Source organism: Bombina bombina, chromosome 3 (genome assembly GCF_027579735.1).
Source record: "Bombina bombina isolate aBomBom1 chromosome 3, aBomBom1.pri, whole genome shotgun sequence".
Taxonomy (NCBI): domain Eukaryota; kingdom Metazoa; phylum Chordata; class Amphibia; order Anura; family Bombinatoridae; genus Bombina; species Bombina bombina.
The window spans coordinates 199,050,337-199,078,307 of record NC_069501.1 but is presented as its reverse complement, the minus strand read 5'-3'; the positions used below and the strand labels follow the sequence as shown (position 1 = coordinate 199,078,307).

Below are 27,971 nucleotides of genomic sequence, written 5' to 3'. Positions count from 1 at the left end.
TAGTAAAGGAGATAAGATAAAAATACTCAAAACAATGCAAATTTAGGTAGCTAAATGACAGTTTTTAAAACATGCACCCAATTTCTGTTAATACAATTTCCCTGTAAATATATACTTTTTGTCATTAAAAGGGACACTGGCGTCAAAATTAAACTTTCATGATTCAGATAGAGCAGGCAATTTTTAACAACTTTCCTAATTACTTCCATTAACAAATTGTGCACATTTTTTTTTATATTGACCTTTGTTGAGTCACTAGCTCCTACTGAGCATTTGCAAGAATTCACAGAATATATAACGTATATGCATTTGTGATTGGCTTATTGCTGTCACCTGATATTGCATTGCCTTTTATCATGTATTTGTTGATTATGTAAATTAACTGTATTTACTGGTTCTTTAAGTTTCCAAGATATAGATAGATAGACAGATAGAAAGATTGATAGATAGATAGATAGATAGATAGATAGTGTGTGTTTGTGTTTGTGTGGGTATACTTTTGTGCAAGCTTTTATGTGTGCATGCTATGTAAACACTATGTGGACACCTGATCATCAAACCTATATGATATATTTGTGTATATATATATATATATATATATATATATATATATATACATGCCTTGTTTTATTGTGCTTCTCTTTATTGCGCTTCACAGATATTGCTCTTTTTACAAATTAAAGATTTGTGGCAACACTGTCTCAAGAAAGTTTAACAGCACCATTTTTCCAATATATGTATACACATATAAAAACATAAATGTGCATGAATATGCATATATACACACCTTTATATACACACCACCAGCAAAATGATTATGACTCACTGAAGGCTGATGGTTAGCAATTTTTAGCAATAAAGCATTTTTTAATTAAGGTATGTAAACTCATTTTTTTTTTTTAGAAATAATGCTATTCCACACTTTGTATACTACAGTAAAGTGTAAATATAAGTTGTATATGCACAAGGAAACACATTATTTTTAGTGTGATTCACTTTATTGGTATATCCACTTTATTGCGGGTGTCTGGAACCGAACCCGCAATATCTTCAAGGTATGCCTGTATTTATATGTGTATGTGTATATACAGTATATATATATATATATATATATATATATATATATATATATACTATGCTACAAGATACAGCTGCAGGCACTTCCTGTTCTACAGCAGCATACATACCAATACAATATTTGAGACTCAAACTCCAACAAACTCCTCATCCCAGATTACTATTGGGCACTTCTAAATTTATTCATTGTTATTATTATTATTATTTGTAACCCAGTGTATTATTCTTGCACAGGGTTAACATAGCAACAAATAGTACCTGTAAGATGTAAATAAATTGTACAACGTTTTGTGTAGTTTTTATTTTTATGACCTAACATAATATTTATCAAAAGGATCAAGATGTGCACTAAGATAAATATGGAAGACTTTCTAACAGTCCATCATGAGTTGGGACATATTCAGTATGATATGGCCTACACCAATCTTTCTATGATGTTGCGAGATGGTGCAAATGAAGGCTTTCATGAAGCTGTAGGAGAAATTATGTCACTTTCAGCAGCTACACCAAAACATTTAAAGACCCTTGGACTTTTGCCTGATAATTTTGTAGAGGACCATGGTAAGACATTTCTTTCTCTGTTGATGCATTATCATCATATATAGTATTTCTACGTATAATTCATTATTTATAGAAATTGGGAGAGGCATAGAAAAGCTCTATAATATCAGTGAAACTGCATAGACATATAACTTTTGCTAAGGCTGGTTAGGCAAGGTCAAGGTCATATGGCTTAATCCATTGAACCACTAAAATGAATGTTTTCTATAATGTTTTTTTATTATAGATAATGTTGAATAACTCTCTAGTGAAATTTTGCTGTGGATGGATGAAAATTCAAATTGACGATTTCTGGCTTTAAGTAGATTAATTCAAATGTCTATGTTGTAATTGTACTTAGATGATGACTTGTTCGTTAAAATATCCTTTGGAATGCAGACATGTTGAATAGACACCACTTCATAAATATTAATTATTACTGTTACCCAAATTAAGGTATATTATTTTGTGCTAAAATAGTAAAGGAGAGATGGCACCATTAATGGTGAAGTGAGATGAATGGTAATGCAAGTTTCTAAAGCATTACAAGAACATTTTTTTTTGCAAATAAATATTAATATTTAAAGATACTGATTTAGGTGTGATAAACTAATATAAGAAAAGAGATGAACATATCACCTTGGTAGGCAAACTGGCCATTGTCTTGTAGTTATAATTGCGGACAAAACCATCAGCAATTTATCCTCTTTAGTGGTAATCTATCCATGAACGTGGCATAAGTTATAGTGACCAAAGAGGACAAAAATGCTAATGTATTGTATGTGTGTAATGTATTCTGATTCCATTGTAGACAAATATGTTTATAATATATAATTTTGGAGGGAAAAGGGATCAGAAATCATACTTGGTCTATTTTTTTATAACAGTTTGGCTTTATATGCTTGTAATAAATGTATCTTTGATTTCAAATATGTTTTTTTCTATGATAAGAATCACATAACTATGAAGCAGATACTGAAGGCTTTCCCCGCATGTCTGTCAGATTTCTAAATAGATTTGGAAGCACAGTCCAAATACAAAAGACGGTAAAATCGTTTTAAAAAAAAAAATGGATTTTCAGAAACCCAATAAATCTTAAAATTTGCCCCAATTATTTATTGTGTAAAATAATATAATATGGTGAATTATATCCAGAAGTAACAAGAAAATATGTCTTAGTAATAACTTAAAAACACATCAAATACAATAGTTGAAGCCACACAAATATAACTTGTATTTAAAACATTGTTACATATATAAGATTTTGTTTTAGTCAATCAAAAAAGTACAGGCTTAAAAAAGGTAAAAAGACCAACATTTTTTATTTTTACTTTCATTACCAAAAATGCTTCCAGTAAAAGTTATTACTGTGTTTAAGCAGTATCAGCACAAATACTGTAAGGGCCATGCACCAGTATCCAAAACATTCATTCTTCTGAGAGTCAGCAGTGGCTTGTATAGAACAAATGAAGTCCTCACAGACACAATACACACCATTATATATATATATATATATATATATATATATATATATATATATATATATATATATATATATATATAATACTGGTGCATGGCCCCTCACAGCATATGTGCCTATGCCACTGAAAACAGTAATGACATTTACTAGAATTATTTTTGATAATGGAAGTATATTGCAAAAAATGTTTCTTTTTAAAACTGAAATGCATTCATGTACATTTCAGTTTTGACCTTTCTATCCCTTTAATTCATGATTTGTCTGCGATTTTATCAATGGCCTTTGTTTAAGCTTCAGAAGAAATGCTCATCAGGTGTTTTTTTGTTTTGTTTAATAAATTGACATGGAATGGTTAGATATTAGATGTTGTTCGCAGGTGCTAATGTTAAAACCTTCTCTGCTCCCCTTTACCTGATAGATGTCCATCTTTTTGTAGGGGTTGACAATGTTTAATGAAACATTTAGTGAAAGCTCAGTCTGACACCCCTGACGCCAATTTAGTTTGTGTTTTTCAATTTACATGGATAGGTTTTCTTGGGATAGAGAAAAAGAAGATCATGTATGGCAGGGGTGTAACTACCATTGGTGCAGCAGGTGCAGTCGCACCGGGGCCCAGGGGCTGGGGGGCCACATGGCAGTCGGTCTATACATATTAGGCTTGTGCAGAATGTGTACAATCCTAATACAGGGGAGCCTATCTATTTATCTATCCTCAAAATCATTAAACAGTTACCTTTGGGGGGGGGGCAAAAACATTTTTTACGCCAGGGCCCTCTGTTGAGTAGGTCCGCTACTGATGTATGGTGCACAGTGCTTGTTTTCATGTTTTTAAGTAAATGTAAATAAATCACAGAAAAAAAAACCTTTACTACGAAGGTTCAATGGACAAGATTTATATAGGAATAGTGTAAAAATATAATACATTGGCTGTCACAGTCCAAAGGTGCGTAGCAGAAAAATGGTGATGCAACAAAATAACCTCATGAAAGGGCTTGAGGGAACTGACAAAATATGTTTAATAAAATGATTTATTTTTAATAATTTAAGGGTTTTTTTGCATCAAACATCAAAACTTTGTTCAAATATCAAAATTTAGCTTGACAGACATTTTGTTATCTAATTTCAGAAACAGATATCAACTTCTTACTAAGACAAGCTCTAACAATTGTTGGCACATTGCCTTTCACCTACATGCTAGAGTTGTGGAGATGGAAAGTGCTTAGTGGAGAAATCACTAAAGATCAATGGATGAAGACTTGGTGGGAGATGAAGTAAGTCCAGAATTACTGTATTGCTGTGACGTGGACATTGCTGGATTCTCTAGGGGTATTTGTTTACCTGTAGACTAATGATCTGAAGCTCTCCATGCTACCCTACATGTGCTCAGAGGCTAACCTCATTTAAAGGGACATAAAACCCAAAATGTTTCTTTCATGATTCAGATAGAACATACAATTTTAAACAACTTTCCAATTTAATTCTATTTTCAGTTTTCTTGTTATCCTTTGTTACATAGCAGGGATGTAAGCTCAGGAGTGTGAAAGTGTCTGCAGCACTATATTGCAGCAGTTTTGCAACAATGTTACACATTAGCAAGAGCACTAGATGGCAGCACTATTTCCTGTCATATAGTGCTTCAGGCATGTGCACGTTACCTATCTATATTGCTCTTTAACAAAGAATAACATGAAATCTAAGCAAATTTGATAATAGAAGCAAATTGGGGGAAAAACATTTTTTAAATTTTATTCTTTGGGGCATATTTATCAATGTGCGAGCAGACATGATACGAAGTAGCATATTATATCCGCCGCACATTGATAAATATATTTATTAATGTGCAAGCGGACATAATACGATATAGCGTATCATGTCCGTCGCGCATCGATAAATATCGACAGCGTACGCTGTTGGCATTTATCATTGCACCAGCAGTTCTTGTGAACTGCTGATGCAATGCTGCCCCCTGCAGATTCGCGACCAATCGGCCGCTAGCAGGGGTGTCAATCTGTCATCGTATTCAGTCAGGTTGATTTCTGTCTGCCGCCTCTGCCGCAGGTGGACAAGTTATGGAGCAGCGGTCTTTAGACCACTGCTTCATAACTGCTGATAAATATGCCCCTCTATCTGAATAATGAAAGAAAAATAATTGTGTTTCATGTCCCTTTAAGCAACCTTGGCTGAATTAGTCCTCAACATATATATTTAGAGAAAGCAAGCTTTTCTGCCAATTTCATGTGAAAATAAAACTATGATTGAAAAAAATTAAAAACTTTAAGCAATAACTTCATTTTTGCTCCTACATGGATCATTAAATAGACATAGAGCCCCATTTATGAAGCTAGGAGTGGACAATGTTTCCAGCCAAGGAACCTGTCCTTGTGCATTATGGGCCAGAGAGGCAGCATCCAACACCAACATTTATTAGTGGTTTTTGCGCAATCTACATAAAAGTGCTCGGCATTTGATGTGGAGGGCTTAAGAAAGAGCAGTAGAAAAACCACTGCTTCTTCAGAAGATGGCTTCATAGCTTAAACATTTGAAACTTTGGTTTCTTTATGGGATTTTTTAAAGTTCATCTTAGAATTTATCTTTACAATAAGGGACCAATTCTTTTATGTTGTTTTTGGTGTAGTACAGTTGCTTTCCTATGACTATTATTCCACAAAACGTATTACTACTCACTACACATTTTACTTTGGGAGTTCTATGGCCAGTATAAAGGTGTTTAATACAAATCATACCATTTATATATTAGTAATGATCTAATGTATGTTTTTTTTGTTTTTTTAAGAGAAGAACTAGTAGGTGTGACGTCACCAGTCCATCATGATGAAACATACTGTGACCCTGCAGCTCTTTTCCATGTGGCCAATGACTATTCTTTCATTAGGTAAGTATAATTTGCAAATTCAGCTATTATTAAAGTAAAGTGAATATATTGGGGCCTTCTATTACTTATTATAATTAGATGTATCTGTATTGGAATATATCTAGTTCATTTCAAGAAAAATCATTATCTTTCCAGAAGGGCTCTACAAAAACTAAGTCAGAGAACTAAAAATAATTATTTTTATAATATTTTTATAATATGTTTAATCTTATTCAAGCTCATGAAAGACACCCAACACACTGAGATCTATATGATTTTTCACAAATTTACAATCTTTAAACTCAAGTCATTTTATAAAAGGTCCTTTCATTAGCAACCGATATTGATTTACCTTGTACCCTCTCAACATAATATTTATATATAAAAAGGTTGATGGTTCTGCTTCAGAAGCCTCACAAGATAACTTTTTTTCTGCTAGGGAGTTCTGCAAGGGCTGCAGGTGAGTTGTAAAATGCACATTCTGAGCTGTTAGCTTCTGATCTAGAGCACCCAGACTTGCAGAACCAACAGTTACAATATCTACCTCTCCTTGTTGGTCTATTTAAGAGTTGTATTATAGTAAAAATGTAAAGCTAATTGTTAAACACACTGAAACATCCAACACAGATAACCACAAGTCTCAACATGTCTGACCATATATCTATCTAAAGTATAAGTTTAAGCAATTCTTAGTGTAGTCTCATGCCCATCCCAGGCAATCTTGAGTTCCCTTATAGTACTTACCTCTACCACCCCCATTGGAAGTTTTTTTCCATTAATGAACCACCCTTCATGTTGACCCAAGAGGGGTCAGATTTATCATTAGTCAATGTAGACAGCTGCATATAGACACATTTACAAAGATACTAAGTACTTTACAACCTTCATGAGTAGAATTACTCTGCTAGCTACTAATGGGGGGAAATGCTTGGGTAACATCTACCTACAGGTACTTCAGAAGGAAGTGTATCCCTGAGCACATGCAGTATATTTAAAGAGTAAGAATATGATCAATAAGTCCTAACATATGTTGTGAAATGCTAACTAAAATTATATTTATCAAAGATGCACTTCATTCATGAACCCCAGAGGTAAAGATTTACCTCAAGATCCTCCCTGTTCTGTTAGTTTAAAACTCACTGGGTGGGGATATGAGGTCATCCCCTTTCACATTGTCTGGTTCCCTGTGTGGGCTCTCAAACTACGATCACCCCTCTCACCATAAGTTTTTTTTTTTCTCACTGCTGTAAATCTATCTATCTATCTATCTATCTATCTATCTATCTAATTGTACACATTATGGGAATGCTTTCTAATTTCATTAGTAATTCTTTGGTACTGGCAATTATTACAGGCCTCTCTTATTCTGACTGAAGAACTCTGTGTGCCCCCCATGTACAATTCCTGGAGGCCTCTGTCTAACACTCTAACATTTTATATCCATACAGGTATTATACAAGAACTATCTATCAATTCCAGTTTCAGGAAGCACTTTGCAAAGCTGCAAATCATATTGGGCCTCTTCACACTTGTGATATCACTAACTCTAAAGAAGCTGGTGCAAAGCTACTGTGAGTAATCCATACCTGCATCTAAGGACCAATAAGCTTTCACTAGGCACTAGTGACACTCACTCTCTTTAATCCTGTCATTCAAATTTATTGTACCTTCTTTAGATTTATAGAATATATCCTATACAAAACCATCAAATTATAAGATTTAGGTACATAGATAAACTTGGCCTCGTTTACATTGTTGCTGATAATTGGGATTTCTCTTGGCAATCTCGTAGTCGTGATTGAGAGTTAAAGGGATACTGAAAACAAACGTTTTTCTTTATTAATTCAGATAGAGCATGCAATTTTAAGCAACTTTCCAATTTACTTCTATTATCAATTTTTCTTCGTTTTCTTGGTATCTTTATTTAAAAAAAAGCAGGAATGTAAGCTTAGTAACCGGACCATTTTTGGTTCAGAACCCTGGATAGGGCTTGCTGATTGGTAGCTTCATTTAGCCACCAATCAGCATGCGCTACCCAGGTGCTGAACCAAAGATGGTCCGGCTTGTAAGCTTACATTCCTGCTTTTTAAAGTAAAGATACCAAGAGAAAAAAGAAAAATTGATACTATGAGTAAATTAGAAAGTTGCATAAAATGGCATGCTCAATTTGAATCACAAAAGAAAAAAAATTGGGTTCAGTATCCCTTTAAGTATTTTCCATTCAGTCTTGTTTGTTTAAAACTGCAATCTTCTTACAGTTATAGAAATGAAATTCTGTACAGTGACAGTGAGGTTTTGAAATTGTGGTCTGTACAGTAAGGTTTTGAAATCACAGTCTGCAAAGTGAGGATTTGAAATCACAGTCTGAACATTGTGTTCTACTACTGTGGACTATATTTAAAATCTTGTCTGTTAGCGGTTTCCCTATTTATAGTATGAGGACTGTGAAAATCCTATTTTCTACAAAAAAAAGCACTTGCTGTTCCTTTTTCACATGAAAATTATGCCAAAATGGGAAAAGTACTTTTTTACAATCAATTATGGAACATTTAAAAAAAAAAAAAAAAACGCTTTGAAAATATTAAAAGGTAACAAATATATGCCTAGATTACAAGTGGAGTGCTAATGCTAGTGTGGGACGCAATAAGCAGTATCCCTGGAACGCGCTAATATTAGTGTGCAACTTGATATTACAAGTCCATGGTAAAAGAGATTTACCAGAGAAGGTTTAATGCAGCTTACAGAATGGCTTTTTGTGCTCGTTGGGTTGCACTCATATTATGAGCTGAAAGTAAACTGTTTTGCTTGTGCACTAACCCCAAGTGCACAAAAATCCGAAGTTCCCCCAAAAGAAGTCAATGGAGCAAAAAAAGAAAAAGTGGGGAAAAAAAACGAACACTCTACTCGCACGCAAACCCGATCTCATATTCTCATGTGCGCTAACCAACACAAAAATATATACCTGTATATATCACATTCCAATGTTCTTCACATAGAAGAATGTGTTCTATTTATTCATAAATAAATATTAGGGTGGGCGAATGTGTTGAAAGTGTATTTCTTTTGGTAGAACGAATACTCCTGTGGACATTCGAATGTTGATAAGAATGAAAATCCATTAAAATTTGGTAATCAAATATTATTTCTGGTTCCCAAATGTTATTTTTGTTTTAGAATGTTCATAATAAGATCAAATATCCACATTTTAAATTTCCAATGTAACATTCAATTTAACAAAAACTATTGAGAGGTTCATTTGGTAGGGAATTTAGTAAATCCTATATAATAAAAGGCCAGGTATGTTTGTCAGATGCAGTCATGCGCAGTAGAGACTGCACAAGGACAAACATACCTGGACTTGAGCAGCAGAGGAATGCGCACTGCGGAAGCTGCCTGGTGGGGGCATGGCTGGGCGTGCCTTGATGGGGGCGTGGCCGGGCATGCTGTGATGGGGACGTGGCCGGGTGTGCCGGGATGGGGCGTGGCCAGTGGGTGTGGTGAGAGGGTGTGGCCGGAGGGGGGAGAGAGAGATCAGAAGACGGGGAGAGAGAGAGCAAATGGGGGGGGGGGGGGAGAGAGAGCAAAAGAGGGGGGAGAGAGAGAGCAAAAGAGAGGGGGAGAGAGAGAGCAAAAGAGAGGAGAGAGAGAGCAAATGAGGGGGGAGAGAGAGCAAATGAGGGGGGAGAGAGAGCAAAAGAGGGGGGAGAGAGAGAGCAAAAGAGAGGGAGAGAGAGCAAAAGAGAGGAGAGAGAGAGAGAGCAAATGAGGGGGGAGAGAGAGAGCAAAAGAGAGCGGAGAAAGAGAGCAAAAGAGAGGGGGAGAGAGAGAGCAAAAGAGAGGAGGAGAGAGAGAGCGAAAAGAGGGGGGAGAGAAAGAGCAAAAGAGGGGGGAGAGAGAGCAAAATAGGGGAGAGAGAGAAAAAGAGGGGGGAGAGAGAGCAAAATAGGGAAGAGAGAGCAAATTAGGGGAGAGAGAGCAAAAGAGGGGGAGAGAGCAAAAGAGGGGAGAGAGAGCAGATTAGGGGGAGAGAGAGCAGAAGAGGGGGGAGAGAGAGAGAGCAAAAGAGGGGAGAGAGAGCAAAATACGGGGGAGAGAGCAAAAGAGGGGGGAGAGAGAGCAAAATAGGGGAGAGAGCAAAAGAGAGGGAGAGAGCAAAAGAGGGCGAGAGAGAGAGTTAAAGAGGGGGAGAGAGCAGATGAGTGAGGGAAAGAGCAGAAGAGAGAGAGAGAGAGCAAAAGAGGGGAGAGAGAGCAAAAGAGGGGGTGAGAGAGAGCACAAGAGGGGGAGAGAGAGCACAAGAGGGGGAGAGAGAGAGCAAAAGAGGGGGAGAGAGCGCAAAAGAGAGAGGGAGCAAGGGTTGGAACCGTAGTACTTAAAAAAATTGGCTCGTGTACAGGGGCTTTAGGACTAGTTGATGCATAATAGATCAATTTGAATGTTTCTATTACAAATATTACATAATTAGAATATTTACATTTAAAGGGAAACCCATTATTTTTGTTTCATGATTCGGATAGAGCATGCAATTTTAAAGGGACATTAAACCCAAAATTTTCTTTCATGATTCAGATAGAGAATATAATTTTAAACAACATCCTTTGTTGAATACATAGAAATATGCATTGGTGAGCCAATCACAGAAGCCATCAATGTGCAGCGACCAGAAAGGTTTTTAAAATTGCATGCTCTTTGTAAACCATGAAAGAAAAATTTTGGGTTTAATGTCCCTTTAAGTAACTTTCTAATTTACTCCTATTATCAATTTGTCTTTGTTCTCTTAGCATTTTTATTTGAAAAGCAGGAATGTAAGTTTAGGAGCCGACCCATTTTTGGGTAGTGCCTTTTATAAAATAAAAAATATTAGCATTTAAAAAAAACTGCACTAAGCAGTTGTTAAGGGTTAAAAGTGGCGGGTGTGGAGTGTTAGAAAAAAAAATGGCACTGAAAAGCGTTCTATGGGGACTGTGAGTTTGCTATCAATATATACGTATATATATTTATATTTGCAGCGTGACTTGCCCCCTTCTCTGCACGAGTTCTCATGCCTTGTCTGACGGCATGAGAACAAGGCTGTCATTGGAGCCTATAGAAGTGCGCTCTCGTGAGTGCAATCCTTCCGTGAAATGTGAACGTGACGTTGCGTTCACATTGCACTTAACTTGTAATACCAGCGATGTAGCATATCATGTCCGACAGACATCGCTGAATGACGACAGCATAAGCTGTCGGCATTTAACATTGCACAAGCAGTTCACCAGATTTGCGGCCGCTAGCAGGGGGTGTCAATTAGCCCGATATAGGATTGGGCGGATTGATCTCCGCAGCCTCTTTAGACTGCTGTTTCATAACTGCTGTTTTTGGCGAGCCTGAAGGTTTGCGTGTAAACAGGGGCATCAAGCGCCATTCGGAGCTTGATAATTCGGCCTCAATGTGTTTTCGGCTGTTAAGTTCTTATCAGGATCAAAATTGGTAATTAAAGTGAAACTAACAAACTGACAAATACAATGGCCATTTTGGCATATCTAAAGATTACATTATAGGACCAATCTATTTGTACAGTGTGTAATGAAAATTATCATTTACATATGTAAAATTCACCTTTAGTTTACCAAGCTATCTCAATAGTGTTAAACATCTGAATGCCATTTGTGATATACTGGGCATGTTTGCTCAATGATTTAGTTTTTTAATTTTTAATGTATTTTAGTCTCTATAATGGTAATGGGGACAACCAAGTGTGGACCCTTTGCCACTTTGCCCGAGAGGAATATATCTGCTCCTCCACTGATGAAGTCCATATAGGCCAAAACATACACCTGGGGTTATCTGTAAAAAATCTTTTGTTTAGAGGAGAATTGTACATTTTGAAAGGATCAGATTGATATACTGCAGAAAAGTTAAGCACCTTAAACAGTCCCATCTTGAGAATAGGGCCTTTTTGTCAGCAAGCCAGTAACAAGTTTTGGGTCCCAGAAACACTAGAAAACCTGCGATTGTAGTTGGCTTGAATTTGAAAAGTGCATATTGGCATCTGAAACACTGATGATAAATATCGGCCCCTGGATTGTAATGGAGGTAAAAGTAATAAGAAAGAAACAACAGTGAGAATGAAAAACAAGAAAATAAGTGAAAACTGATGCAAGGACGAGAAAGGATGAGACAGAATGGAAGAAATAAATGGATAAATAACAACTTTAGAAAGGAAGAAATGGGAGAATGTAGCAGAACTTAAGAAACAGACAAACAGAATAGGAATACAAGACTATGAAAGAACAATATATATATATATTGAGGGAGATAAGAGGAGCAAAAAGGAGGTTATTTATTATAGAAAGATCTTTTTTCCTCACTATTCAAAGTTTTGACTTGGTTTCTGGTAATCTTAATCATATACCTGATATACAACATTATATAGCTCAACATTCTCAGACTGACTTTTGTGTAAGCAATCTTCATCAACCTTTTTGTTAGGCTATACCTATCCCTAATGTTAAATGTTCTACTGAATTTGGTCAAGGTTCTCAAGAAAAAAAATGCTTTCAGAGCTTTGTATAGATCAGATTATGTTGTGTTGTTTGATGATGGTTCTCTTATAATTTATTTATAGTGCCATGTTGGAACTAGGAAAATCTCAACCCTGGACAAAAGCACTGGAGAACATAGCAGGAGTTACAAGAATGGATGCTAAACCTCTGCTAAATTATTTTGAACCATTATATCAATGGCTAAAGAAAGATAATATGGAGAATGGAAGAGTTAATCACTGGAACACATGTAGGTTGGAAATATTATGCCACCAATAGTAGTTTCATAATAAACATATTGATTATATTCTAATTGAAAACATCATCACAGGATTTAACACTAAAATCCTCTTAGAACTTTAGTGAAATTTTGTAATTTTGTAGGAAAAACAACAGCTGGTCATTCCCTTAAATGATAGTAAACACCAAAATTGTATTTTTTAAAAAGATAGATAATCCCTTACTTTTTACCTCTGTAATTGCCTTGTATCTAAGCTTCTGCTGACTGCCTCCTTATCTCAGATCTTTTGACAGACTTGTATTTCAGGCAATTAGTGCTGACTCTTAAATAACTTCACATCTATATGAAACACATGAACTAACGCCCTCTAGCTGTGAAAAACTGTCAAATGCATTTAGAAAAAAAGGCCTTCAAGGGCTTAGAAATTAGCATATGAGCCTACCTAGGTTTAGCTTTCAACAATGGATACCAAGAGAGCAACCCAAATTTGATGATAAAAGTAAATTAGAAAGTTGTTTAAAATTACATGTCCTATCTAAATCATGAAAGTTTAATTTATGCTTTACTATCCCTTTAAATTACCAGTGGGCCACGGCTCACAAGCTTTAAACCTCCCGCATCCCAGAAATTGTCCAGCAGATGTTGGGAGGCATTATAGTATATATATTTAAACAATTAACCCTTTTGCTGCTAAGCCATGTTCACACCCTAGTGCTGATCCAATTTTGAGCTTTTTTTGCTACCTACATTTAAACTATTGTAAGTCAAATTTCAGTTTGTGACCCACACAAATTATATATTGCTTTTTTTTGTATATTGTGTTAATTGATAGGAGAAGCAGGAAAAATAAAGAATGAAATATATTACATATTTTTGTTACTATGAAAAATTCAATATTTTATGTCCATTTATATTTTAATCTTTTCTACAAGGCAAAGAATTGTACCACTTAACTGTAGAAATATGTAAACATACTAAACTGCCATGTATATATTATAAGTTCTATATTAAATCAATATATTAACTACCATTTAAAGTGATAGTAAATCCTAGCATTTGTGAAACGCTAGGATTTACCATTGGAACAAATAAAGGGAACTTTCAGTCATGAAGTATAAAATACTGCATGCTGAAAGTTCCTCTGTCTGAAGCGTTCGTCGCACTGAGCTTCTTAGGCAGCCCACGGCAGAACGCTATTTGGCTAAGAGGTGATGTTTTCACCTGTAAGACAATAGCCGTGTGGGCAATCAGGTGCCAAGCCAGATTTCCCACACAGCTATTGGCTAAGAGGTGGAAACGTCACCTCTCAGCCAAATAGCATTCTGCCATTGACTGCCTGAGCAGCTCAATGCTGCGAAGGCTGCAAACAAATAAAGGAGCTTTCAGCATGAAGTATTTTATACTTCATGACTGAAAGTCCCCTTTATTTGTTTCAATGGTAAATCCTAGCATTTCACAAACGCTAGAATTGACTTTCACTTTAATTGGAATAATTCTGATTATTTATTATATAACATATATGATTGATTAATGATACTAATATATTCATTTAAATGTTTCACACTTTTTCTTAGGTTCAAATCAACTATTAAAAGTGAGGATAAGTTTAAAGACTGGGTTAGGCGACAATGCGGTAAGAACAGAATCATACCTATATTATTTACTATTTTGTAAGATCAATATCTTATGCAAAATTATATAGATAGATGGCCCATGAGAAAAAAAAAAGATTAATTTTTAATACATATTAATTTCTTTTTTTTTTAAAGTTTAGTGAACAACTTTGGGGATCTGTAACATAGACACTAATGATGTTCCTCAATAATACTTTTATCATTATAAGTAACATTCATAATGAAAATCAAAAGGCCTATACATGTTTTTCTTTCTTCAGATATATGCATAAAAGTCGCAATATTATTCCCTTAAGTTTTTTTTCCATTTATGGCTTTTGCTCCCTGTACTAAATTTGTACTAAACCTCTGTTTAAAAGAAGAGAAAGTGCACTTTCTATATCTCTTTCTATGAATAGAAAGTTATATTGATGATGTACAATTACACAACTGTAATGTTTTAATTCTAATTCTACAGTATACATGGGATGCAAGTGAAAGGTTTTTATTCCAGTCATCAATGGCATATGCTATGTCAAAATATATTGCTGAATATGAGAAACAAGAAATACCATTTACGTAAGTATATATAGATTGTATGCAACTGAGAGCTTGATTGGGTTGCAAGAATCATAAATATATTAGCACTCTTTTTGTATGTATCACATATGCTGAAGATTTTACTGAAATATTAGATATATTTCTAGTCATATTTGCAAATTTAAGACGTAAGATAGAAGTATGCTTTTTGCAACCAAATTATTGTGGATAGTAGTCAGAAGATACAATAATATCTCCTGTTAATTCTTTGTGCTGCATAGTTTTGGTTGAATACACATTCACTCAAACTCATTGCACATCTCCCCTTATTATCCTAACAAATAAATAACAAATGTGATCTTAGAAACCCTATTCTAATGCAAAGTGGATTATCAATTAGCTGCTATTGTTGCTTTTTAATACCAACTGGCAAAAAAATAAAACAGATAAAGGGGAAAATAGATATTTCAAAGCCTTATATTTTAAATATATATATAATAAAATTGTTTACCGATAAAAATGAAAAGGAAATGTCATATTGATGTTTTGTATAGTATACGATTACATGCATGCAATTGAAGAGAGTCAATATATTTTTACACTAACAAACCTACCACTATAGCTAAATGTCTCTAGCTTTACTGCCATTTATTGGGTAATAGGAACGCTCTGTTGCAAAAATCATTTCCATTATCCAACAACATTTTAATCTAGCTGCATTTTTTTAGAAGTGTGATTAGCCCATAAGACAGAAAAGATTGGCCTATAAGTATTGTCCTTGGGTGGCTGAATGTGTTTGATGGGCTGATTAGGGCAAGATAGTTACAATATAGGAGGGACAGTTAAAGATGTGGATATGTGGATTTAACAATGACCTTTGTATATTTCTTTCCAGATCTGAAAATGTGAAAATTTATAATGAAACTCAGAGAATATCATTCCTGTTCTGTATTACTTATCCCACAACCAATGATGTCATATCAAAATATGAAGTGCAGGAAGCAGTTCGGTAAAGACTTATTCTAGATCTTTCAAAGTTAAAAACATTTGGGTAAACGTAAGGAAAATAATGCAATACTGTGTTTACATAACTGTTATATCAAGGTGTGCCCAGATTATGGTAAAATGATGTCTACTTTTGTGTATCCACTGGTGTATGTGCCATTAGAACAATTTAACCATTAGTAGGTTTCTTAAACTTTGGTGCTGAATTGCAATTAAAAATTATATATATTTTACTGGAGATCATAATTTTTATACAGAATATACTAGTACAAAATATATTTTTACATTAGCTTAACAAGATTTTGAATCATTCATGTGATCTACAGATCAGGGACGTTGTATTCTAAAAAATATTATCATCCACATGTTCCTTTAAAGACCTATCAGAAGATACCAACCTATATTTGGGCGTACGTGTATTAAATATTTACAATGTACAGTATTATGAAATAATGAAAGCAGTTAAATGATTTAACTAAATAGGAACTCAACTAACAAAGGCAGAACATAAACATAATGGGCCAGAAGTAGAGCGCTATTTAAAAATCCCGCTCAAGTGTTAACTGCTCTAGAAGCTTTTTGCATGCATCGGGTTGCACTCGTATTACAAGTTGAAAGTAAACTGTATTTGCTTGTGCGCTAACCCAACAGGGTAAAAAGCCAAACTTAGAGTATCATGCTCATGATAACCTATTCCATCATAGAAGTCAATGGAGCAAAAAAAGAAATAAAACCTAACATCCTACCCGATCGCTTATTCTCAAGGGTGCTAACCCGACATGAAAATATGAATATTTCTTATTCCAATGTTCTTCACATAGAAGAATATGTTTTAGCTATTTATTAATACTTATTTCTACATATATCTGATGGTATTTTGGTACAATATATATCTATACCAATATACAGTATAATAATTATGTGTACATATGTATTTATGTGTTTATATGTGTATATATATATATATATATATATATATATACATATATATATGTCTGTAAATACATATATACACATATAAATACATAAATACATATGTACAAACATATATATATATATATATATATATATATATATATATACATGCATATACATATTTAGACATGTATATACAGTATATGTATCTCAATTTTAAAATAGTTTGCCTGTCTTTTATTTTTCTAGCACCTGAGACCTTATATCTTTGAGCCCTTATAATGTTTTCTGTGCAACATTTTTTTAATCATTTCTTTTAGATAGTGTTATTATGAGTGTAAGTGTACTTTGTAATGTATTTTTATGTGTTTTGTGCAACTTTTTTGTTTTGCAAAACAGTTAACCAGAGCTCTGAGGTTTTGCTAAATCAACGCGCATTAACTTCAATTGCGTTTTTACTTTTAACTTATAATACGAGTGAAAAACCTGATGTGCACAAACACCCGTGATAAACCTCGTTTTACTCACGCACAACCTGATGTGCATCACTCATAATCTAGCCCAATTTTAGCTAATAAATTAATTTTTGTTTACTTTGCAGAAAATGTTACAAAACAGAGTTTAGTAACAGACATTTGTATTAACTTCCATTCAATGGGGTCTATTTATCAAAGGTCTTGCGGACCTGATCCAACAGTGCGGATCAGGTCTGCAAGACCTTGCTGAATGCGGAGAGCAATACGCTCTCCGCATTTAACATTGCACCAGCAACTCACAAGAGCTGCTGGTGCAACGCCGCCCCCTGCTGACTCGCGGCGTACTCGATCGGGTTGATTTCCGGCGATTCCTGTCCGCCTCATCAGAGCAGGCGGACAGGGTTATGGAGCAGCGGTCTGAAGACTCGCCAGAAACACGGGCCCACAAGCTCCGTTCGGAGCTTGATAAATGGGCCCCAATGTGTTATTGAATTAAAAGAACAGCAAAGTCAAAGTTAAAGGGACACTGAATCCAATTTTTTTCTTTTGTGATTCAGATAGAGCATGGCATTTTAAGCAACTTTCTAATTTACTCCTATTATCAAATTTTCTTCATTCTCTTGGTATCTTTATTTGAAATGCAAGAATGTAAGTTTAGATGCTGGTCCATTTTTGGTGAACAACCTAGGTTGTTCTTGCTGATTGGTGGATAAATTCATCCACCAATAAAAAAAGTGCTGTCCAGAGTCTGAACCAAGAAAAGCTTAGATGCCTTCTTTTTCAAATAAAGATACCAAGAGAACGAAGAAAAATTGATAATAGGAGTAAATTAGAAAGTTGCTTAAAATTGCATGCTCTATCTGAATCACGAAAGAAAAAATTTGGGTTCAGTGTCCCTTTGAATATTTTGAAATGTTAAATGTTTTTTTAATTCAGAAAGAGCATGCAAATGAAAACAATGTTCCAATTTGCTTTTATTACCTATATTGATTTGTTCTATTGATTTCTTTTATTGAAAAGCATATGTAGGCAGGCTCAGGAGCAGCAATACCCCACTGAAAGCATGATAGTAATTAGTGGTTGTACATACATTCCTCTTGTCATTGTCTCAGCTAGCTCCCAGTAAGACATTGATGCTCCTTCAACATAGGATACCAAGAGAATAAAGCTAATTTGATAATAGAAGTAACCTTGAAAATTGTTTAAAATTATTTGCTTTAAATCATAACAAATTTATGGGGTTCAAGTCCCCTTAATTTTTTTGGAACATACATTTAGTAATCCCTTTAATTTTGATTATATGGTCTTTTCTTTGTCATTACCACACTGGATATGATGAATATGAGTTTTAGGCAGGGGTCAAGTTGAACGGGAACGCATGGGAACGGAGTTCCTGCACTATTTGTGCAGGTGGAACTAAGTTCCCTCTGGGCAGAGAACAGAAACGCTTCAGTAAACACTACTGCTGCTAGGGGGAGGAGCTGAGCACAGTCTTGTTAGAGGGACAGTGAGATCCTCTAGTAATGGGTAGTAACACTTCCTACAATGCACTAAATGCAAGCCCTGTCAGTGTGTAACGCATGGTGCTTACATTTCTGTGTGGCTTGCTCTGGGGTTATTTAGCTCCCCTCATGAAAAAAAGGACTATTGCACCTTAATGGGTGTGACAGAGGAGGATTCTCAGGCCCAAAGGCAACCATTCACCCCTTCATTGGATTTAATTTGCTTTCATTAACCAAACTGTATAGATAATATACATATAAATACAGCATGTGTGTATATATAAAACAATAATAATTGTGAGGGGGTGGAAGTCTTGGTGAGTTCCCACACTTTTTTTTGTAGAACGTGACCCCTGGTTATAGGTATAGATTATCAAGTAGAAAACAATAACAAATTATTTTGGCATAGTTTATTAGTTCATATAGAGCAGTGTTTCCCAAACCCAGTCCACAGGACCCTTAACAGACTAGATATTCATTATATCTTAATCAGCTGATCCGTAAAAATGGTTACTAACCTGCACTCACCCATCAGCTGATTATTTCACCTGTGCTCTAGTTAATGAATATCTGGCCTGCTAAGGGTCCTGAGGACTGGAGTTTGGAAACACTGATATAGAGTGTAAATTGTATTACATAAAGGTGTCTAACAATTGAGAGGTTTTTAATTATTCACTACTTTCTTGTTTTCCTTTGCACTTAGATTTTCAAGAGGACGAATCAACAATATATTTAGACTTGATGACAACACGCTGGAGTTTGTGGGTATTCCTGCTACCTTACAACCTCGTGTCGAGCAGTCAATCACTGTGTGGCTAGTCGTTTTTGGAGTTGTAGCTGGTGTATTGGTAGTCGCAATGGTTGCTCTCATTATTGTTGGTCAAAAGGATAAGAAGAAGTAAGAGTTTTTATTTATTGCAATATTTATATTTTCTTATTTGCTTGGGTTGTCTACATTATATATATATATATATATATATATATATATATATATATATATATATATATATATATATATATTTATATATATAGTTTTCTTAGGTAAATAAAAAAAAAACAAGGGCTCTATTTCTGTTTGAATGGAGTGATAGCAAAACATGCTAAAAATTCTCCTGTATTTTGGCCAAGTTCTTCTCTGAAATTCTTGGCAGTGAAGGGGCTAAAATTTGATTTATTTAAAAAACTAACATATTTTGAAATATAATAAGAAGATAAAAAATATGTTGAAGGTATTTTAAATTGTATTAGTGTTTTTATGTGTTTTCTAAAACAATTTTTAATTGTATGCTTATGGAGGCAAGTCAATGTTCACCAATAGACTTGTGAGACATGCTAATCCACAGGCAGGGGAACACACGTACATGCAAAAAGGGACACAAATGTATAAGGACTTATACTTGCCTAGTTAGGAAATATACTTACATAGTAAGAACCACCATCATACACAGGCAGAGACGCACACACTCACACAGTCATAGATACACACATATATACACAGACTTATACACACACCTCATGAAGGCAGGTCATCAGTTACACCGTTATATTTATCTTGCTCACCTAGTCGATCTGACCAATGAGTCTCTTCCCTGCCCTGTAGAAAAAAGGCTTTTAGATTCTGGAAATCACCCATAATGGGACACCACCCCTCACACCTGGTTCTTTTCTGCAGCACCTGGAAAATGTAGGCATTATTCTCCATTTGCTGATACTTGATTGAGCAAGCAGCTTTGGTTCCAAATATTTTTGGGCCCATTATTCTGCTGCACCATTGACTTCTTATCTCTACACAAACAACAGAGTTGTTTTTTTAAGGGAAGTTTAAAAAACCCTGGGCTTAAACTGTTTAACCTGTTCTAAGACTCAAGGCTTAGGGGCCGAATTGTCCCTGTTTCCGCATGAGCCTTCAGGCTCACCGGAAACAGCAGTTATGAAGCAGCGGACTAAAGACCGCTGTTCCATAACTTGTCCGCCTGCTCTGAGGCTGAGGACATCAATCTGCCCGATCCTATACGATTGGGCTGATTGACACCCCCTGCTAGCCGCAAATCTACAGGGGGCGGCATTGCACAAGCAGTTCACAAGAACTGCTTGTGCAATGATAAAAGCATTTATCGATGTGCGGCGGACATGATACGCTACATCGTATTATGTCTACTCGCACTTTCATAAATCGGCCCCTAAATCTTTCCACTAGAATTACTCTTGCTATAAATTATTTTTTGATATTTTCAAAACCTAACTTACTTTCTCAGGAGTTCAGAATCTAGTTGGTGTGGTCCATAGCTGGCTACTCCATTTTAAAGGGACATTAAACACTTTGAGATGATAAAATAAAATAAAAAAAACTGCAATATGCTTTCATTATTTATTTTGTCCCGTTTTCTTATAATTCCATTCTGAAATTGTGAGCTTTCAGTTCTTGTTAGAAATGGAAGTGCAGAACACTGTTATATTCCGCACAGCCATTGGCTGCACACTCTAGTGACCTATTTATAACTGTCTTTAAATGGCCACAGCAATATGGCAGCTCCCATTGTTTTATAGACACTTAGGCCTCTAGTTATCAAGCCGTCAACCTCAAATACGCTGGAATTCCGCAGCGTATTTGTGGCAAGGCTGATTCGCCTAAGTTATCAAGCCCTGCTGCCCGGCAAAAGTAGAATATAGTGACGTAAGCTTCGATCCGCCAGACTCAGTCCGACACAGATCGATTCTTACGTCACTCCAGATGTTCCGAATGCAAGTTCGGCGAATCTGACTACTTTTGGAAGTTATCAAATGACTACCAGGTACGCTCTGCACTTTTCCGGCCCAGCATACCTGGTTTTAAATCTGCCGCCCTGGAGGCGGCGGATCCCATAGGAATCAATGGGAGTCTGACCATAGCGAAAGCTCATGTTCGCTGCTGCCCGACATCCCATTGATTCCTATGGGAAGTGTGTACACCTAACATGTACCCCGAGTCTAAACACCCCTAATCTGCCCCCCTACACCGCCGCCACCTATATTAAACATGCTATCCCCTAAACCGCCGCTCCCGGAGCCCACCGCCACTCTAATAAACTTATTAACCCCTAAACCGCCTCTCCCAGACCCCGCCGCAACTATAATAATTATATTAACCCCTAAACCGCCGCTCCCGGACCCCGCCGCCACCTACATAATACCTATTAACCCCTATCCTGCCCCCTTATACCGCCACCACCAATAATAAATGTATTAACCCCTATCCTGCCAATCCCGTACCCCGCCGCAACTAAATAAATTGTTTAACCCCTAAACCACCGCTCCCGGACCCTGCCGCCCCATATATTAAACTTATTAACCTCTATCCTGCCCCCCCTATACCGCCACCATCTATATTAAACTAATTAACCCCTAAACCTAAGTCTAACACTAACCCTAACACCCCCCTAACTTAAATATTATTTTAATAAATCTAAATAAAAATTACTCTTATTAACTAAATTAATCCTATTTAAAACTAAATACTTACCTATAAAATAAACCCTAATATAGCTACAATATTACTAATAATTATATTGTAGCTATTTTAGGATTTATTTTTATTTTACAGGCAAATTTAAATTTATTTTAACTAGGTACAATAGCTATTAAATAGTTAATAACTATTTAATAGCTACCTAGTTAAAATAATTACCAATTTACCTGTAAAATAAAAACTAACCTAAGTTACAATTACACCTAATACTACACTATCATTAAATAAAGTATTCCTATTTAAAACTAAATAATTACCTGTAAAATAAACCCTAATATAGCTACAATATAACTAATAGTTACATTGTAGCTATTTTAGGATTTATATTTATTTTACAGGTAACTTTGTATTTATTTTAACTAGGTAGAATAGTCTCCTTTGTTTACAATTGCCTTCTTTCACCTTAATATTTCCTATTACTTATGATGGTCCAAGAGTGGCCTATGGTGTCATGTAGAAGGTTTCTAAGTGATTGGCATCCTATTTATATAATGTTTGCATGGTATGCAAATTGTTGGCTTTACGTTTTTTTGTATTCTATGTTTATTTTACCACTCCTGTAAAATGGAAGCTTTACCTTATGTTACATGCGGTGCAAGAATTTATTTTTATGATTGATGTATGCCTTTAAATAAACCTCAATAAAAAAATAAAAAAGAATAATTACAAAATAGTTATTAACTATTTAATAACTACCTAGCTAAAATAAATACAAATTTACCTGTAAAATAAATCCTAACCTAAGTTAAAATTAAACCTAACACTACACTATCATTAAATAAATTAAATTAATTAACTACAAATACCTAAAATTAAATACAATTAAATAAACTAACTAAAGTACAAAAAATAAAAAAAACTAAGTTACAAAAAATAAAAAAATATTACAAGATTTTTAAGGTAATTACACCTAATCTAAGCCCCCTAATAAAATAACAAAGCCCCCCAAAATAAAAAAATGCCCTACCCTATTCTAAATTACAAAAGTTAACAGCTCTATTACCTTACCAGCCCTTAAAAGGGCCTTTTGCGGGGCATGCCCCAAAGAAATCAGCTCTTTTGCATGTATAAAAAAATACAAACCCCCCCAACATTAAAACCCACCACCCACATACCCCTACTCTAACCCACCCAAACCCCCCTTAAAAAAACCTAACACTAACCCCCTGAAGATCATCCTACCTTTAGCCGTCTTCAGCCAGCCGACCACCGATGGAACAGAAGAGGACATCTGCAGCGGCCGAAGTCATCATCCAAGGGACGCTGAAGAGGTCTTCCATCCGATAGAAGTCTTCATCCATGTGGCCTCTTCAATCTTCATCCATCCGGAGCGGAGACTTCTTCAAACAAGCTGACGTGGAGCCATCCTCTTCCAACGACGCCTACCCGACGAATGGATATTCCTTTAAGTGACATCATCCAAGATGGCGTCCCTCGAATTCCGATTGGCTGATAGGATTCTATCAGCCAATCGGAATTAAGGTAGGAAAAATCTGATTGGCTGATGCAATCAGCCAATCAGATTCAAGTTCAATCCGATTGGCTGATCCAATCAGCCAATCAGATTGATCTTGCATTCTATTGGCTGTTCCGATCAGCCAATAGAATGCGAGCTCAATCTGATTGGCTGATTGAATCAGCCAATCAGATTTTTCCTACCTTAATTCCGATTGGCTGATAGAATCCTATCAGCCAATCGGAATTCGAGGGACACCATCTTGAATGACGTCACTTAAAGGAATATCCATTCGTCAGGTAGGCATCGTTGGAAGAGGATGGCTCCGCGTCGGCTCGTTTGAAGAAGGCTCCGCTCCGGATGGATGAAGATTGAAGAGGCCGCATGGATGAAGACTTCTATCGTATGGAAGACCTCTTCAGCGCCCCTTGGATGATGACTTTGGCCACTGCGGAGGTCCTCTTCTGTTCCATCGGTGGTCGGCTGGCTGAAGAAGGCTAAAGGTAGGATGATCTTCAGGGGGTTAGTGTTAGGTTTTTTTAAGGGGGGTTTGGGTGGGTTAGAGTAGGGGTATGTGGGTGGTGGGTTTTAATGTTGGGGGGGTGTATTTTTTTGTACATGCAAAAGAGCTGATTTCTTTGGGGCATGCCCCGCAAAAGGCCCTTTTAAGGGCTGGTAAGGTAATAGAGCTGTTAACTTTTGTAATTTAGAATAGGGTAGGGCATTTTTTTTATTTTGGGGGGCTTTGTTATTTTATTAGGGGGCTTTGATTAGGTGTAATTAGCTTAAAAATCTTGTAATATTTTTTTATTTTTTGTAACTTGTTTTTTTTTCTTGTTCTTTAGTTAGTTTATTTAATTGTATTTAATTGTAGGTATTTGTAGTTAATTAATTTAATTTATTTAATGATAGTGTAGTGTTAGGTGTAATTGTAACTTAAGTTAGTTTTTATTTTACAGGTAAATTGGTAATTATTTTAACTAGGTAGCTATTAAATAGTTAATAACTATTTAATAGCTATTGTGCCTAGTTAAAATAAATTTAAATTTGCCTGTAAAATAAATCCTAAAATAGCTACAATATAATTATTAGTAATATTGTAGCTATCTTAGGGTTTATTTTATAGGTAAGTATTTAGTTTTAAATAGGAATAACTAATTTAATAAGAGTAATATTTATTTAGATTTATTTAATTAATATTTAAGTTAGGGGGTTGTTAGGGCTAGTGTTAGACTTAGGTTTAGGAGTTAATAATTTTATTATAGGTTGCGGCGGTATAGGGGGGCAGGATAGCAGTTAATAAATTTATTATAGGTGGCGACGGTGTAGGGGGGGCAGATTAGGGGTTAATAAGTTTAATATATGTGGCGGCGGGGTCCGGGAGCGGCGGTTTAGGGGTTAAACAATTTATTTAGTTGCGGCAGGGTACGGGATCGGCAGGATAGGGGTTAATACATTTATTATAGGTGGCGGCGGTATAGGGGGGGCAGGATAGGGGTTAATAGGTATTATGTAGGTGGCGGCGGGGAGCGGCGGTTTAGGGGTTAATAGATTTATTATAGTTGCGGGGGGCTCCAGGGGCGCCGGTATAGGGGGTAGAACAGTATAGTATAGTGTGAGTGCTTAGTGACAGGGGTATTAATAAAACTGTAGAAAAGCCGAAGAGCAGCGAGATCGGATGAGTGATAACTATCACAGTCCGCTGCTCATCGCCCCGTACTTGGTGCGCGGCTTTTGGACAGCTTTTTTAATAACTTTGGCGAGCGTATTCAGGTCCGCGGCGGCGATGTGAGGTGAGCTTAGGCGGGCGTATTGGGGCCGGTGATGGCAGGTACGTACGGAGCTTGATAACTAGAGGCCTTAAACTTTATATTTATTTTGTCAATATTTAAACAGCTAATGAAACTTTAAAAAATACATCTACATGTTATTCTCAGATCTTTTCTTTGAAAGCTTCATTCTATCTATAAATTATTAAGTATTTAATGTCCCTTTAAGTATCTATTCTCCTATTGGTTTAATATTGAGTTTATTTTAAAATGGGAAAAAAAAGTTGATGTAAATGGTAGCACAATATTTATTATACACATACTTAGCGAAGGTTTTATACGGAGCTTGATAAATCAGCCCCTATAACTAATCTGTCATCAACCATTGTTTATACTTGTTTATTAGATAATTATATCAAATTAATTCATATTTGTTTATGATGCAGGAAAAGAAAAGCTGCAAAAGCGAAACAATTAAGTCAACCAGAAACTGTTCAAAGCGGAGATCTACAGCCAAATACATTTGCCACGGTTGCAGAAACAAATAAAGCATTTGAATCAGAGGACAGTGTGCAGACAAACTTTTAACAGATGCTGAATCCATCTATTCTTTCTTTTGCGAATATACATTGGCTCTCTGTATCTGGATCCTGCTATACACAGTCAATAAACTGTAATAAACAGCATCTCTATATGAAATGTAGAGAATATACAATTACAACTTCGGAATGTTCTATTCAGTAAACATCAGCAAGAACATTAATATAATAGAACATTCAAGAGCCTTAATAATGCTAAACTGAACCTTTATTACATTTTATGTTAATCCATCATAATTAAAGAAATTCCATACAATACTGTTTTGCTATTCTATCAGATGAAGACATAGGCATAAAGGTACCTTTAAGACCTGTAGGCTTTTTGTTTTGTTTTTTAACAAGAAGGTCCACAGATCACTCATTAGAAGAATGGGATTTAGATCTTTCAGAATATGGCTTTGTGACTTTTCAGGTGTCGAGTGATCACATGACAATTGCAGTTTTGGGTCTTACATTGAAAGAAACAAAGAACCAGTCAATGGGAAATTAAGCATAATGAAACAATATCTGTTATTTACCCTACATAGGGCTTGATTGCGAGTGGAGCAATATTTATTGCTCCTGCTCACGCGCTTTCTCACCTAGAAGTAAGCTTTTTTGCGCACGTCGTGTAGCACGCGTATTACAAGTTGAAAACAGCTTTAATGTATTACCTCTAGTCTTCAATGGAGAAAAGTAGGGGAAAAAACAAACTCCTAAGAAGTTGAGCAAACCTAATCGCGTTTTCTCAAGCGCGCTAATCCAACATGAAAACATGAAATATTAATATTTCCAATTCCAATGTTCTTCAAATAGTAGAATATATAAGGAGCAGCAGTCTTAAGACCGTTGCTTAGTAAATCAGCCCCAAAAAATCAATTATTAATTAAATATTTAATTAATTTGCTTGATTTGTTGTCTAGGGTTTAAGGAAGATGAGCGATTGGAGTATGAGAAGAATGTGAGAGGGGGAGGAACCATAATGAAGATATAGAGTTTTAAAGGTCTTTATGAGTAGGGGGGGACAAAAGATGGGGGAGGTACAAAATACATGTGAGGCCTGTGAAGCAGAAACTGTGTTGACTGGTAATAAGAGAAAAATGAAAGCCCACATGAGGGTGATTCAACATCAGATGCTGAACTATGACTAGTTTCTGATTAAAAAAAGATAAAGGAAAAGAAAAGAAAAGAAAAGAAAGAAAAGAATATTAAATCAGGGAATAATGAGGATCCTGGAAATACAAAGTCAACATAATAGCGATAATGGAAGTGAGCTTCTGAACTTTTCCTATGTTTGCTAGATAGATCTGAGGAACTATAATGCTGATTGTCCTTCAACGTAATTTTAGCATTCATAAAAAGTTACATGTAAACATACAACCTAATAGATATCCTACTGATCAATACATACTTTAAAATATTGATTATGTAAATATATTTTTTAATCACAATATGACTGTTAAAACTATGCAAATTCCAAACATGTACTGTATATATTTATAACGTTAAAAAATAATAATACTGTGCCTAATGTTGTATTTAGCCTAATATCATGACTATATTTATATTAAATCAACATAGATGTGTTTATTAAAGATAGAAAATGACTATGTTAAAAGTCTTTTAACAATGTATTTGTTAAAAAATATATGGTATATCCACTAGACCTAAAAAGTAAGATTGTATGAACAAATGAGAAGTAAATATTTTTTAAATGATTATGTATTGTATCTATTAATGTTCTGCTTAGTTTGTAGGTAAATATGAATATGTTAGTCTCATACTTTGTTACACCATAACTTTTTATTACACTCATCCTGATATTCAGCTCACCCAGGAAGCCATACTACGGTGCAAATAAACAGCAGGCAATGATAC

At 35.4% G+C, this 27,971-nt stretch overlaps 1 protein-coding gene across 1 annotated transcript in view; it reads left to right on the top strand.

Annotated features, from left to right (window-relative positions):
- Positions 1-27,461, top strand: part of ACE2 (angiotensin converting enzyme 2) — a 104,747-nt gene extending 77,286 nt beyond the window's left edge. The window contains exons 9-18 of the mRNA XM_053706079.1: positions 1,412-1,638; positions 4,224-4,368; positions 5,892-5,990; positions 7,418-7,540; positions 12,577-12,743; positions 14,309-14,367; positions 14,826-14,926; positions 15,783-15,896; positions 19,489-19,683; positions 25,962-27,461. Of these exons, the coding sequence (XP_053562054.1) occupies positions 1,412-1,638; positions 4,224-4,368; positions 5,892-5,990; positions 7,418-7,540; positions 12,577-12,743; positions 14,309-14,367; positions 14,826-14,926; positions 15,783-15,896; positions 19,489-19,683; positions 25,962-26,103 (1,372 nt within the window). The 3' untranslated portion in view covers positions 26,104-27,461. The remainder of the gene's footprint in view (positions 1-1,411; positions 1,639-4,223; positions 4,369-5,891; positions 5,991-7,417; positions 7,541-12,576; positions 12,744-14,308; positions 14,368-14,825; positions 14,927-15,782; positions 15,897-19,488; positions 19,684-25,961) is intronic.
- The last annotated feature ends 510 nt before the right edge of the window (positions 27,462-27,971 follow it).